Source organism: Macrotis lagotis, chromosome X (genome assembly GCF_037893015.1).
Source record: "Macrotis lagotis isolate mMagLag1 chromosome X, bilby.v1.9.chrom.fasta, whole genome shotgun sequence".
Lineage (NCBI taxonomy): Eukaryota > Metazoa > Chordata > Mammalia > Peramelemorphia > Peramelidae > Macrotis > Macrotis lagotis.
Genome location: NC_133666.1, coordinates 132,496,108 through 132,510,466, shown reverse-complemented (window position 1 = coordinate 132,510,466; position 14,359 = coordinate 132,496,108). Strand labels below are relative to the sequence as shown.

General features: G+C 33.3%; 1 protein-coding gene across 1 annotated transcript in view; it reads right to left on the bottom strand.

Annotated features, from left to right (window-relative positions):
• Nucleotides 1-14,359, bottom strand: part of DNAAF5 (dynein axonemal assembly factor 5) — a 61,166-nt gene that overhangs the window by 17,041 nt on the left and 29,766 nt on the right. The window contains exons 6-8 of the mRNA XM_074207587.1: nt 13,207-13,419; nt 8,333-8,476; nt 2,665-2,833 (exon numbers count right to left, since the gene is read on the bottom strand). Of these exons, the coding sequence (XP_074063688.1) occupies nt 2,665-2,833; nt 8,333-8,476; nt 13,207-13,419 (526 nt within the window). The remainder of the gene's footprint in view (nt 1-2,664; nt 2,834-8,332; nt 8,477-13,206; nt 13,420-14,359) is intronic.

Below are 14,359 nucleotides of genomic sequence, written 5' to 3'. Positions count from 1 at the left end.
ATTAATTTTAATTTTTTTTAATTCCAAAAGGGACATTAAAACTGAAGTGCTTTATTAATTCCGTCCATTGGGAAAAGAGATATCAAATAGAACAGGTTGCTTTTGGTTCCTTGTATTCAATTAGGTAAACTACTGAAGATTTTCATAATCTAGAAAATTGGCAAAGTAGAGAAAAAAAAATTACCTTATCAATAGAGTCCCATGTAGATTGCTTATAAAAACATTTAAAAATGCTCTGACCAATCACACAAGCATTTATTAAACACTTACTATGTGATGAATATATGGTATTAAATAGAATTAATATAAGCAGGGAACTTAACTGTATGGTACTTCAGATTATATAGAAATTAAAAGAAAATAGGTACAACTTTTAAAAATAAAAATTCTATTTTATTTTATAAAAAATTTATTTTAAAAATAAAATTCTCTGGGGGCAGCTAGGTGGAGCAGTGAATAGAACAACAACTCTGGAGTCAGGAGGACCCACTCAGACACTTAATAATTACCTAGCTGTGTGACCTTGGGCAAGTCACTTAACCCCATTGCCTTGTAAAAACCAAAACCCCCCCCAAAATAAAAAACACAAAATTCAATTATGACATTTTAAAAATTTTTCTTTTCATTTACAAACTCAAAGTGAAGATTCCAGGCTATAAATATAAACACAAATCAGTTTTTACAAAAATCATCTAGGCAACTATAGTTTGAAGATGGGCTCTTTAGAGAAAGCTAGTCGAATTTGTACTAAGTTTCAACATAGCTAGTTCCTTGACTGAATTATTTTTTTTCTTCTCACATTGGTTTATTGGTTAGAAATGTTATCTAAGATGCAAATTCAGAATCAGCCTTTAGTTACTACTTCCTGAGGAGTTATACTCTAGAAAAGACATGTTGGATCCAGCAATGGATCGTGTATGGGAACTGGAATCAATTTTTAGAAACTGAGTATGAAACATAGTGATTGCAATAATACAAAAAGAAAGAAACCAATAGTTTTAAAAGCAAAGGGATAATAATAACAATAATAATAATAAATCATAATCACTGGAAGCTTGTTCAACTGCTAAGTGCTAAGTGGACAGCTAGGTGGAAGTAGACAGAGCATGAGCCTTGTAGTCAGGAGACCTGAGTTCAAATCTGACCTTAGAACTTGACTCTAATTAGCTGTGTGACCTTGGGCAAATCACTTAACCTTGACCGACTCATATCCAGGACCATCTCCAAGCCATCCTCCTTCATATCTGGCCATTGGACCCAGATAACTCCAGAGGATAAAGTGAGGCTGTTGACTTAGCACAGAATCCCCTCACTCAAATTCAACTGCATGTCATGACACCTCCCTCATAAGATGGTCTTCTTCAAGAATGAAGGACAAACAACAACTCTTTAAAAGTCTCTGACTTTTATAATCAAGGATTAAACCATTTCCTGATAAATTTTACTGTGTTCCTATAATTTCAAACACAGAAATTGCTATACAGTAATTTCCATCTTTTCCTACCAATTTAGATTTTAATCAAGAATACTTATCTAGATTTTCTCTCCAATAGATAAGACATTTAACTATATTCAATCCTGAATATAGCTTTTTGTAACTCTATAAGCCTGTGTTCACCTGTATTAGGAATGATTTTTGTCCTTTTTTGGCTTGAACTAGTCCAGTGCTTAGCACATGAGAGAATTTAATAACTGCTTGTTGACTGACTGATTCATTCATTTACCCATGTCCTACCTACCAAACCTTCAAAGACTGTACCAGGGGCAGTTACATGACTCAGTGGATAGAGCAGCCTTGAATTAAGGAGGACCTGAGTTCATATCCGGCCTCAGACACTTAATAATTGTCTTGTTGTGTAGCCCTGGGCAAGTCACTTAACCCCATTGCCTTAAATAAATAAAATTTAAAAAAAAACAAGATGACTACCAGATACTATTTCTTCTCTAGGAATTCCAGTTAACAGTAACCATTCCTTTTCCTTACCACATGTTTTTCTTTATAGAGATATTTGACACTTAAATGAAAATTTAAGTAGATATCTTCTATCATGTTTTAAAAGTTCCACATTAAGAATTTTCTTTGTCTTGTTCTTTGATTTTGAATTTTGCAGAGATTCGAAGTGGTTTTAATAGCCACTCTCTACCCGCTGTCAATCTTCTTTCTTTCTAAAACCTCAGAACTAGATTATAACAGAACAGTAAATCAGAGTAATAGCTACTCATACAAACTACCTACTTACATACAAAATTTAGTAGATTGATAAATTCAGTTTTGTTGGGAATGCTAAGTTATGCAGATGTTTAAAATAATACTTAAGGAAATAAAAGGATTCTCAAGGATTAACATCAGAAATATGTATCTAAGGCATAGATCATGATAGAAAAGTACATTAAATTTATTCCATTCTTCATTTTTTCAAAATACAGGAATAAAATTTCAGCATGAAACAAGTGATATTTTTAAAAGGTACACTTCCATCTGATAAAATGGTTAGATAATCATCACAAATAAAAAGCTTTTTTTCTTGAGAGGTTCACAAATGTTAAACAGAATTAATATAAATCATGCCTATAAAACTTCCACGAACACTTAATTTATTTCTTGACATCCTCTAGTCTTACATACATATAATAATCATTTGGGTGTTGGAGGGGGAAGCTTACCTGACTGAGTTACAATCACTTCAAATTGTAGTAGTTCAACTGAATGACAGTTCCAATCCTGATGTGTTAAAGTAAGCCATTCCATAAGATGGTCCATATGCTGCTGATAGAGATCCAGGGTCCCATCAGATTTCTGCATCAGAGCTAATAAGTTCATTGTCTCCTGAACCTGTTAAATATAAAAATACATTAGTACCAATTTTTATGATTAGGGAATATTCCAATGTAGTCACATCTTTTTGAAACACATAAGAATGTATTTAGGTTTTCACAAATTACTTACATTTACATAAAGAACTAGAAAGACTATAGCCAAAGAATTTAGGAGTATAGATTTATAGCTGAAAGGGTTCTCAAAGATCATCCAGTCCAACTCCTTCATTTAACAGATGTGGAAACCAAAGCCCAGAGAGGTTAAGGGATTTTATCAGGATCACACAGCTATTAAATGTTTGAAGCAGGATTTAAACTCAGGTCTTTTTGACACTAAGTCCTGTGTCCTATTCACTACACCATGTGGCTTCGCAGGAATAATCATGCTGTTCCACTGCTAGGCTTATACCCTAAGGAGGTATAGACCTCACAAACAACAAAATATTTATAGCAGCACTTTTTGGGATAGCAAAGAACTGGAAACAACATAGGTGCCCTTTGACTGGGGAAAGGCTAAACATAGTTATATACATATACGAAGTGGAAAATTACTGTGTAAGAAACAATAACCGCAAAAGAAATAACAAACATGATGATTAGAGAAGCATGGACTCACATGAACTGAATACAGTAAAGCAGAGTCAAGAAAACAATATACATAGTGACTGCAAAAATGTAAATGGTCAAGACCACTACCACAAAAAACCTAAAATACAAGTTGCTAAATTACAAAGAATAAATTGAACATGGCATAATTTTTCTGATACAATGACTGGTTTTCTGGATTATTCTTTTCTTCCTCTTCCTATTTTTTTCTTAAAAGAAAATTCTTCATTATATGGGATATCTCTTCTGGAGGTGGGGAGAGGGGGGGTTGAATACAAAGGGAAATTTAAGTGATTAATGAAAAGATATAAATAAAAATTTAATTTAAAATGAATAGTCATCCTCCACAGAAACATTTAAAAATTACTTGTCCATCTTAGAGCATTACAGTTCTACAAAATTTGGCCAATATGGCAACCTGAAGAGAGGTAGACCACCTAGCTCCCTCATATATACTACTGCAAAATTTTATTTCCTTAAGTATTATTTTAAACATCTGCATAACTTAGCATTCCCAACAAAACTGAATTTATCAATCCACTAAATTTTGTATGTAAGTAGGTAGTTTGTATGTGAGTAGCTATTACTCTGATTTACTGTTCTGTTATAATCTAGTTCTGAGATTTTAGAAACATTTCCCAGAAATATGATATTCTTATGGTGTTTTCATTGTATATTTAGAGTAAACACTACAAAATTTAAAATTCTGTCACCAGATAACCTGCACATAATTTTTCTGCTTTTCATTTACATATATATGAATTTAAAGTTTTAAAAAAATGTGTTGAATTAATTAAAATCTTATCTTCTTCCATAAAGCTTTCTCCATCTCCTTATTTCATCCAAGTAATTTTCCCACCAATTTTTGAATTTGTAAGAACGTTTATACTATCGTGAATATATGAAATTCAAATATAAGATTCAAATATATGTATATCATATTAAAATAATTTATATATTATTTATCACTTATTTTGGACAATATATAAATTCATCATTTAGAATTTAAAGAAGTCTGGGAAAATGTAAAGAGGAAAAATGCCACATAATAATGTTTAATGAGGTTCAATCTTAACATATTATTGAGAGAACTAGAATTAAGATTCACAAAGTCCACCTAAATTTCCACCATTAATTAGACAGGCAATTTCTATAGTTTATACCTTATTAAACATTAGTTATTTGTGTGCTGAGTGTGGAGGAAAAAGTATTTGGCATTCAGAAGAGGAAACCTATGACAAATACTCCCTAAAAAGAAAGGGTCCAGGAACATCACAGGGCTCCTATAGCAAAGAAAAAAACTACTGTAAATATCCAGAAAGAAGCAGTTCAAATGCCAAAGAACTACATGCAGAATCACACAAGCCCTAGCAGTTTCTACTATAAATAAGAAATCTTGGAACGAATTATTCCAAAAGGGAAAAGATATCACTTACAACCTACCCTGAAAAGTTGAGTATAATCTAATAGGAGAAAAAAAAAAAGATTTAAAGGACTAGAGGACTTATCAGTATTTCAGGTGAGAAGATCAAACTTAAATAGGAGATAAAGGGTAAATAGGAATTTTGGAACATAAATACAAAAGAATCCTAGAAAGGTAAATTTGAGGAAAGAACATGTGATGAGCTTATGCTAATATTTTTAAAGAAGTAGAAATATATAATGCATCAGAACATGTCTTTGAAGGATACTGAGGGAATTAAATAAGAAAAATGGAGGTCAGGGAAAGAAGGGATAGCGGCAACAACATGGTGCAGTGGATTGAGCACCAGCCTAGGAGTCAAGAGGACTGGAGTTCAAATAGAACTTAGAAACTTAATAATTGCCTAGTTGTGTGACCTTGGGCAAGTCACTTAACCCCATTGCTTTCAATAAATAAAATTTTTTAAAAATGGTAAAGGGAGGAAGGAATGTATTAGTAAAGAAACAAAGACAAAAAGATGAAATTTGGTATTTCTCATAAATGAGACAAGTGAGAAGATGACATAAATATGGAAAGGGTGGGAAGAGCAGGCATCAGATGAACCTCACCTTTATCTGAAAGGGACAAAAAGGGATTGAACACACAAACTCACATGAGTCTAGAAATACATCAAAATATAAAGATAAACAAGAAGGGATAGGGAAGAGGGTGAATTAAGAGGAAGCATAACAGTGGGAAGGTAATGGTCACAAGGAAAACAAGCTTTCAGATCCTGAAGGGAAGAATTAAAATCTAAGAGTGTGCCTTAGATTACCTCTTAGACCACTAGGGAATGATGACTGAACAAACTGTGATAAATGCATATAAAAGAAGAAGAAATGACAAAGACAACTTCAGAAAATACTGGGTAATGTAATGAACTGACAGAATGAAGAGAGCAGAACGAGTCAGCAAAATTGTAAAGACAAGCAGCTTGAGAAACTCAAGAACTCTGATCAAAGCAAAGAAAAACCATGAGGACCCTCAATGAAGCATACTACTTATCTCAGACAGAGAGGGGTGATGGACAAAAGGAACAGAAAGATATATTCATTTTGAGTGGAGGGTGTGAATTTGATTTCCTTTGACTACCTTTATTTGTTAAAAGGGATTTTTAGGGGCAGCTAGGTGGCTCAGTGGATAAAGCACCAGCCCTGGAGTCAGGAGTACCTGGGTTCAAATCTGGTCTCTGACACTTCATAATTACCTAGCTGTGTGGCCTTGGGCAAGCCACTTAACCCCATCTGCCTTGCAAAAAAAAACTAAAAAAAAGAAAATAAGAGATTTTTACCCATTCTTCCTTTCTCTTGGTTAATTGAAGTAGGCAGAGGGATAGGGCGGCAACAATGATCCAAATGTAGAGGGTCACTTTTTTTTTAATATATGCAAAAAAGGATGTAAGTTTAGGAAGAAGTACAGACAAGCAAGACAGTTTTGAAAGTTTGCTCAGTTGTGTCCAATTTTTTGTGATTTCATTTAGGGTTTACTTGGGAAAGAGAATGGAATGTTTTGTCATTTCCTTTAGGTCATTTTACAGATGAGGAAACTGAGGCAAACAGATTAAGTGACTTGCCAGGATTACAAAGCTAATTAAGTGTCTGAGGTCTGTTTTAAACTCATGTCTTTCTGACTCCAGGCTTGATGTTCAATTTATTTATTTATTTATTTGTTCATTAGGTTTTTGCAAGGCAGATGGGGTTAAGTGGCTTGCCCAAGGCCACACAGCTAGGTAATTATGAAGTGTCTGAGACCAGATTTGAACCCAGGTACTCCTGACTCCAGGGCTGGTGCTTTATCCACTGAGCCACCTAGCAGCCCTGTTCTATTTATTTCAACACCTAGCTATCTGAATGTATAGAATGTATTATAAATGAATGTAGTTTCATAGAGAATTCTCTTTTTGGATTCTGCCAGATGTCTGGAAAATGCCTGTTATTGTTTCAATTCAGAATAAAAAACCAAATTCAAGAAAAAAGAAATTCTTTATGGGATGGTATTGTAGTATGCAGTATTTTTACTCAAAACTAACTACAAGAAGAAAATTGTCATTTTTTAAAGGATGGGGGCACCTCAGTTCTTCTCACCACCAAAAACCAAACATTCAAACCAAACACCCCACCAAGAATTCATACATTTAAGAAAATAGGGAAGGCTACATTTAAAAAATTTTTCATCTAAAAACACTAAACAAATTCGCCAAAGTGAGTTTTTCCCCCCTTTATTTAGTTCTTTCACCTCTTCCTGGACTCTAAAGTAAAAAAGGATTTAAGTCAGTATCTAAAGCCAGAGGCAATGCATTAAAGATGTCCAACTGATAAAGGAGGCTTCCTTTTAACTTTTATCTTTTCCTCTTTTCCCTCAAGGTTTAAGAATATTAGGAAGTATTAGGAGTCACCCAAATGGTAACTCCTTGGTGGCCTCACACAGTCTGTTTTTCAAAACCTGCTTCTTAATTTGATGGCTGTTCAACTTCCTTCTCTATTGCTGCTAGGCATCCTATATTTACAGGGCCTATCTTTTGCCAGTATTTATGGCCCTATCAGTGACAACCTGTCTCCTAAGACATATGCCCTATAGGAAGATTTTTTTGTAAAAACAGAAATGAAACAAAGTTAAAACAGGTACCAAACAGGTGAGAGAATGCAATAAGATTCCTAAAATACAAAGTTCCACTTTGGGCACAAAAGGTCTTATAAATTCTATGGGAAGGTCTCACTTTGTCTTGCTAATAGCAGAACAAACTAGTTTTCAGAGAAGAATTGCCTAAGGTCAATCAGGAAATGAAGGAAAAAACCAACAGAGAGAAAAATATGCTTTTCAGTCTGAAAACAGCAAATGATTAAAACAGGGAAAATAACATCTCATTCTAGTAAATCTTTTGATTTTGACTGAATTAATTCAAGTCTAGAGGAAGTTCAGGTGTGTGTGTTTGCCTATATATCCATATACACATATATAAACAATGGAGGAAAAAATTATTTTGTAAATCCAGGTCAGAATTGAATGGGGAAATAATAGTATCAATTTCCTCTCGAGACATTCAGCTACAAATGTAAGTATTTTTTCTTTTTTTAAGGAAAACTTAAATATATAGAATCAAATTTATGGTACCTCTTTTTTTTGCATGCTTCTAAATGCAAAAGACTCCAAAATTAAGAATCCAATTTAATTTTGTCTTCACTCTTAGATACTAAAATAAATTGGCAGTTGAAGGCTATATAAAATTCTATGCATACCCTAAAGCCATATCGTGAGTGACTCATTCCAAATGTTCTAAATTCTTTAATCTTTGCTAGTCAGTTTGAGTCATGTGTGCCTGAGGCTAGAAACTCAAGATCGGGAAAGATTTATAGGATAGTTCCATTTCATTTGGAGAAATAATCATCTTTCTTGTACTAAGTTTCATCTTGTCAAGAGGCAATGAAAGGAATTCTCAATTAAACTTACCTTTTCTCGAAGACCTGCAGCACCTGAGACAGCCATGACTGTCACCAAAACTTCCATGAGTTGCAAACTTGATTCTTTGCAATCTTCCTGACCTACATGGATTAATGCTTGTACACAACAAAGCAACTGCTCCATATAATGGCTCTATAAAAAATGTGCAAGTTATAAAATTAAGCATTTAAAAATCATATGACAGAGCTTAGTTTAAGTCATACAATCCCCAAAAAGTCACGATCTCTCTAAGAGTGATTCTTCATCAATAAAATGAGTTTTCCAGTTTAAAATTCTATGACTTAATGATCATTATTATAGTGGTTCAATAAATGCTACTGATTGACTGAAGGACAATAAGAGTTGGGGGTGGGAATTACTGGACTAGGATTTTGGATGTTTGGATTCTAAATTTCAGTTTACCCAGTTTGGGTAAATTACTAAAGTTTATTTTCTTCCATAAAATTAGACTATATAATATGAGCGCTCTAGAATTCTATTCTAAAAATGTAATATCTGCTATTTACATAATGTTTTAAAATTTCAAAAGTGCTTTAAAAATATCATCTCATTTGATTTGATCCTCCCAACAATGCTGTGAAGCCGGTTGTATAATATACCCAGATAAGGAAAGTGAGGTGGACAGAAGGTATATATCTTGCTGGAAAATGGCTAATAAGTGTTTGAAGCAGGATTCAGATTTGGGTCTTTTTGATCTATATATGGCATTCTAATTATTTTCAATGTCACTTACTTGCTTTCAAAATAACTCTAGAATTATGATGATTAAATTCTTAAAATGCAGGAGGGCACAAAATTATTTGCTTTGCCCATTTCTTTACAAGAAAACATATTGTGCTACACAATAATAAATAAATGCTGACAGTCCCCATCAAATTAGTGCTTTTCATGGTAACAGGGCCAGAATATGGATGGAATATCAACCTTAACCAACAAAACAACTGTGATAGAATAGGGGATTGGCTGCAGTTGGATCTGAGACTATTAGGCCTAGAAATACTAAAGACTTAAACTAAAATATGTCCATGTTTTTGTTCTTTATTTTAAATTTTATCTTCCCATTTTTATTTAAATTATCATTTGCCTACAAGTACTCTGTCTGATTTCCTTTCATCCCAGAATAATGCCTTTTAGGCTTGACATAAGTAAAACTGTTTGGTTAACTTGATTGACTATCAAATTATATAAACAAGAGGAAATCCAGTTTTTTAAAAAGTAGATGCCACTTTTAGCTTTAGTTTACAATATCTAATTACATGTGTAACCATTAAGGCAAATGAAATAAATACTATATAAAAAATTAAACACACAAACACAAATATATGCGAGCTTATCACAAGTAAACATCCCATTTAAAAATGAACTGATCCAAAAATATCTTGAGTGAAAGTAATTATATATTTTTAGTAAAATTATAGTTTTTCCTAGTTGTAATAATAAAGTTTTAATAGTGAATTTTTAATATCTTTTGAAAAAGCTACAACAAAATACCACTCTATTTGTGTATTGATTAACAAGATATTTGAAATTGTCAAAGACTTGTATACTCAACATCTGTGTACAAAGGAGATTTTAACAGAGTAGTAGTAACAATAAATGTATTTTTAAAAAACCTATTGTTTTCCTTTACTTAAATTGGAATAAATGTTTGTTATCATACAATTTCCTGATTTCACTTACCTGTCACTAAACAAACATATTTCAAAGAAAAGGATCAAGTTCCTTTCTTTCAGCTAAGCCCCAGGTGCAGAACTTGGCTTGAGACCCCTGGGAAAATGCCTTTTACCAAAACTTACACTGGTAGTCAACAATACAGGAGATCTCTGACTGGCCCTCCATTTAAAATGAACTTCTATGAATAAGGGTTTGTTTTTATATGTGAACTTTTTTTCAGTTTTCTCTAAAATGTTTTTCTTCGCTTAAATAAAATAAATTAATTTTGTTAACATGGTTTTCTTTTTTAAAAAAAATCTCATTAAAAAATGCTTGGGTCTTTGCTCTAAAAAACAGAACTACTTTGGATCAAGCTATGGCAAGGTATTTGAACAGTCTTGTTTCTTCATTGTAAATTGTTAAGTTTTGTTTAAATGGATTACAAAGTTATGTTGTTATGGAGTATTTTTGTGTCAAAAACATTGACATAATTAAGAAATGAAATCAAATTTTGGTTTTTACAAGACAAATGGGGTTAAGTGACTTACCCAATGTTAGACAGCTAGGTAATTATTAAGTGTCTGAGGCTGGATTTGAACTGATTGCAGAGCCTGTGTTGCATCCATTGTGCCACCCAGGTGCCACCCAGCTGCCCCCCAAGAATCAACTTTTTTAAAAATTTATGAATGAGGTAAATTTTTTTAAAAAAATTTATAATGTTTTTTTAAAAAAGTCTGGAAAACTTGTTTTTCAGAGGACAAACCATTAGATTTGAAGATACATGTTCTCTGATCTTGAGGATTACAATTTCTGATTAAGTGGGGCAGTTAGGTGGCACAGTGAATACAGCACTGGCCCTGGGAGGCAGGAAGGCCTGAGTTCAAATCCAGCTCCAGACACTTAATAATTACCTGTGTGACCCTGGGCAAGTCATGGAGCCCCATTGCATTGCAAAAACAAAAACAAAAACAAAAAAAAAACCACACACAAAAAAACCACAACAGAAATTTCTGATTAAGTGACCAAATTTGGGGGGGGGGGGACCAACATGATTTAGAATGTACATTTTTCCTGAAAAGTTTTTAGGTATGCAAGGCATATTTTTTTTTTACACTTGGAGACTTATAAATTGTATACGATTAGAACATTTCAGATAGAACTAGAATTTGTAATTATCAAATAAAGACGAAAGAACCAAAGGATTAAAAACAAAAAAGCAACCTACAAAAATTAACAAAGCAAAAAATGTGATCTGAGCACTACTTAAGACTATGTGTGGGACAAGATGTCTGAGGAAAAGTTGAAAAATTATGATTCACAGCACTGAATAGCTAAAATAAATTCTTTCCCATGTACTCCAGTATTGTTTTAGAAATTGAGATTACTTAACAGATCTGATAGCCATCATATTATGATAAAAGTCTTAGTTTGGTAATGGCTACTTTTTAATCGATTAGTCTGTCAACAAAGTCTCAAAACAACATTGGATTTCTAAACAAGTGCAAATGCCAATTTCTTAGGGCACGTAGATAGTCTAAACATATGATGGAAAGCTAATAAATTATTCTCATTTGACAAAGTCAAGGCATATTATAAAACTGATTCTATGCATAGATTTTCAGATTAAATCTCATTCTTTAATAAAAAAACACCAATTTTTCCAACTGAAAGTAACAAAAATTACCTGTAAGTTAAACTGTTTCCGAATCAGTTATGATGTATCAACTACGTAATTTAAAATTAACCAGATTCGTATAAATATAAAATATAAATTTTAAAATATCTGGTTGTCATATTTGTTCATTTTAAATAACAAATAAACAAACAAATAAATAAATAAATAAATAAAGTTTCCTGATCTTGCAGTAGCAGTGCAAATTGAAGATTAGTTATGGCAATTTTGCTATCTATGTAATTTAAGTTATGTCACTTAGATTTTGGGGGTATAAGTTTCTTCATCTGTAGAATGTGAATAAGGAAGTAGTTTCTTTTTCATACAGATGTTGTAGAGATAAAGGTATTGATCTTTGAGGGCAGAGACTGCCTCATTTTTATCTTTGAATTCTAGTACCTACTACAGTTGACTTAAATATAGAGAGGTACTTAATAAATGTTTAATTAGCAATGTTAATAATAAATCATAAATGACCTTCACCCAATGCCTCACTGTAGAAACATAAGCCATTCCTGGGTTTTTGCAGGCTATGTCTAGAAGGTCCTACTGATGAAATTTGTCCTTCAATATTGCAGACCATGACATCATGGGAGGTAATGCCATGACAAGCACATGAATTGAATTTGAAGGGGTGCTGTGTGTAAGTCATCAGCTTCATTTTCTTCTCCAGAGTCATTTGGGTCGAGTGACCAGATATCAATCAGAACAACTGGAGATGGCCCTGGATGTGAAGCAATTAGGGTTAAGTGACTTGCCCAAGGTCACATAGCTATTAAGTTTCACATGTCTGGGGCTGGATTTGAGCTCCAATTCTACAAGATCAGTGATCTATCCACTCCACCACCTAGCTGCCATCTAAGGACCTACTAAGATGGTTCTGGACTGCCATTTGACTGCGAGCTACTTGTGAAGAGACTTTTCACCAGAAGGCCAACTACCATAGAAGAGGTTTTTGGACATAGCAATTCATACAATGTGGACATGTAAGTCATTTAGTTTAAACTCCCTTATTTCAAGGATAAGGAAATTAAGTCTAGGGATGTGAAAGATAATGCCCAAAATAATGCAGATAGTAATTAGAGTCAGGATTCAAATCCAGACTGATTTCAAAGCAAGGCTTCTTTCTTCTCCCGTACTGATTCTTTTTGTTTGTTTTTTTGAAAGGCAGTGAGGTTAAGTGACTTGTCCTAAGTCACACAGTTAGACAATTGTCTCAGGCCAGATTTGAACTCAGATCCTCCTGACTCCAGGGCCAATGCTCTATCTACTGCTCCACCTAGCTGCCCATTCCCATACTGATTCTTATGGAAGAGATAGAATTAGATTTTATGCTGAAGAAATCAGTATGGTGAAAAAGTATTCTGATGCATATGAAAATCTCACTAATACCAGAGAGAACTGATGACCTAATACAGATTCAGTGACTAAAATAATGCAATCGTCATAAATAGATATTGATAAAATGTATAGCAACACAAAATGCTTCTTGTCAAGCATTTCCCAAAGCTCCACCAATTTATATATATACACTTACATCTTCAGATCCTTGACAAATCTGTGTCTGTGACAGGTAGCTGGCAATGTTATTTAGATGAGGTTTAAGGGATTGTCTTGAACAGCCTCTAGTAACTGCAGCCAGGACCATGAGATAAGATGGACGAAGTGATTTTTTCAGTGCTGGCAAGATTAACTTCAGAAACACCTCGGGGTTGACAAATGTTCCAACCAATTCTGCTGATTTTATACACTGTAAGAGAAACCAAATATGTGAAAACTAAAAGGATTATTTTGAAAACACAAAGAACAAACAACTACTCCACAGGTTTACTTTTCTGCTCTCAAATGGGTTCTGTCTGCTCTAATCCTGTACATTTGAAATGCTTCAGCAATTACCTTGTAGCCATTTCTATGCAGCAGGTATTGAGCAGATAAATTTTATGAAAAAGTTTAATTCATAGCAATAAAGGCTATAATTTTTAGGGTAGTATAAACCTAAATTATATGTCCTAGATTAATGTTTCTCTTCTCCTTCCCTTAATCCTACAGAATGTGAATGATCGGAAAAAGATTTTTTATGTAATCAACCAATTTTTATTCTATCTTCATACCACTGTTAAGATAGCTTTTGAATTAGAATTCCAAATAAAACCTTCACTAGCATGATGAAATACATGGCCTCTGGGTAAGCATAACTGAGATTAAAAATTAATAACAAAGAATTAGTCTTGTGGTAGTTTTCTACTATGCCATTTGGGAGGTCTCAATTCACTTCCTTCGCATTCCCATTCTTTCAACTAGCAGAAAATGGTGCAGCTAAAACTCCTTTCCAAGTGGAAAAGAAAGTTGCATAACATAACAGTTAAGATCTATTCCTTATTGAACAACAAAAGTATTCTGAGTCCTTTAGAAAAGAAATTAAACTGTTAGTCTAGAGAGAATAAATGAGACCAATACTCTTCAGCTAGAAAACAGATAATTATACCAGAGAAGAAATAAAAATTTTCACACAGAATAAATAATTCAGAAGATGGATGGTCATCTATCAGATTTTCACAGGGGGAAAATGGAGGCAAAAAATGATCTTAGAGAAAATGAACTATTTTTACTAGCAAAAAAGAAGGAAGAGCTTCATTTTCTTTGCAGAATCATCAAGTCATCCATGCCAAACCAATGGGGGTAGGTTTTCA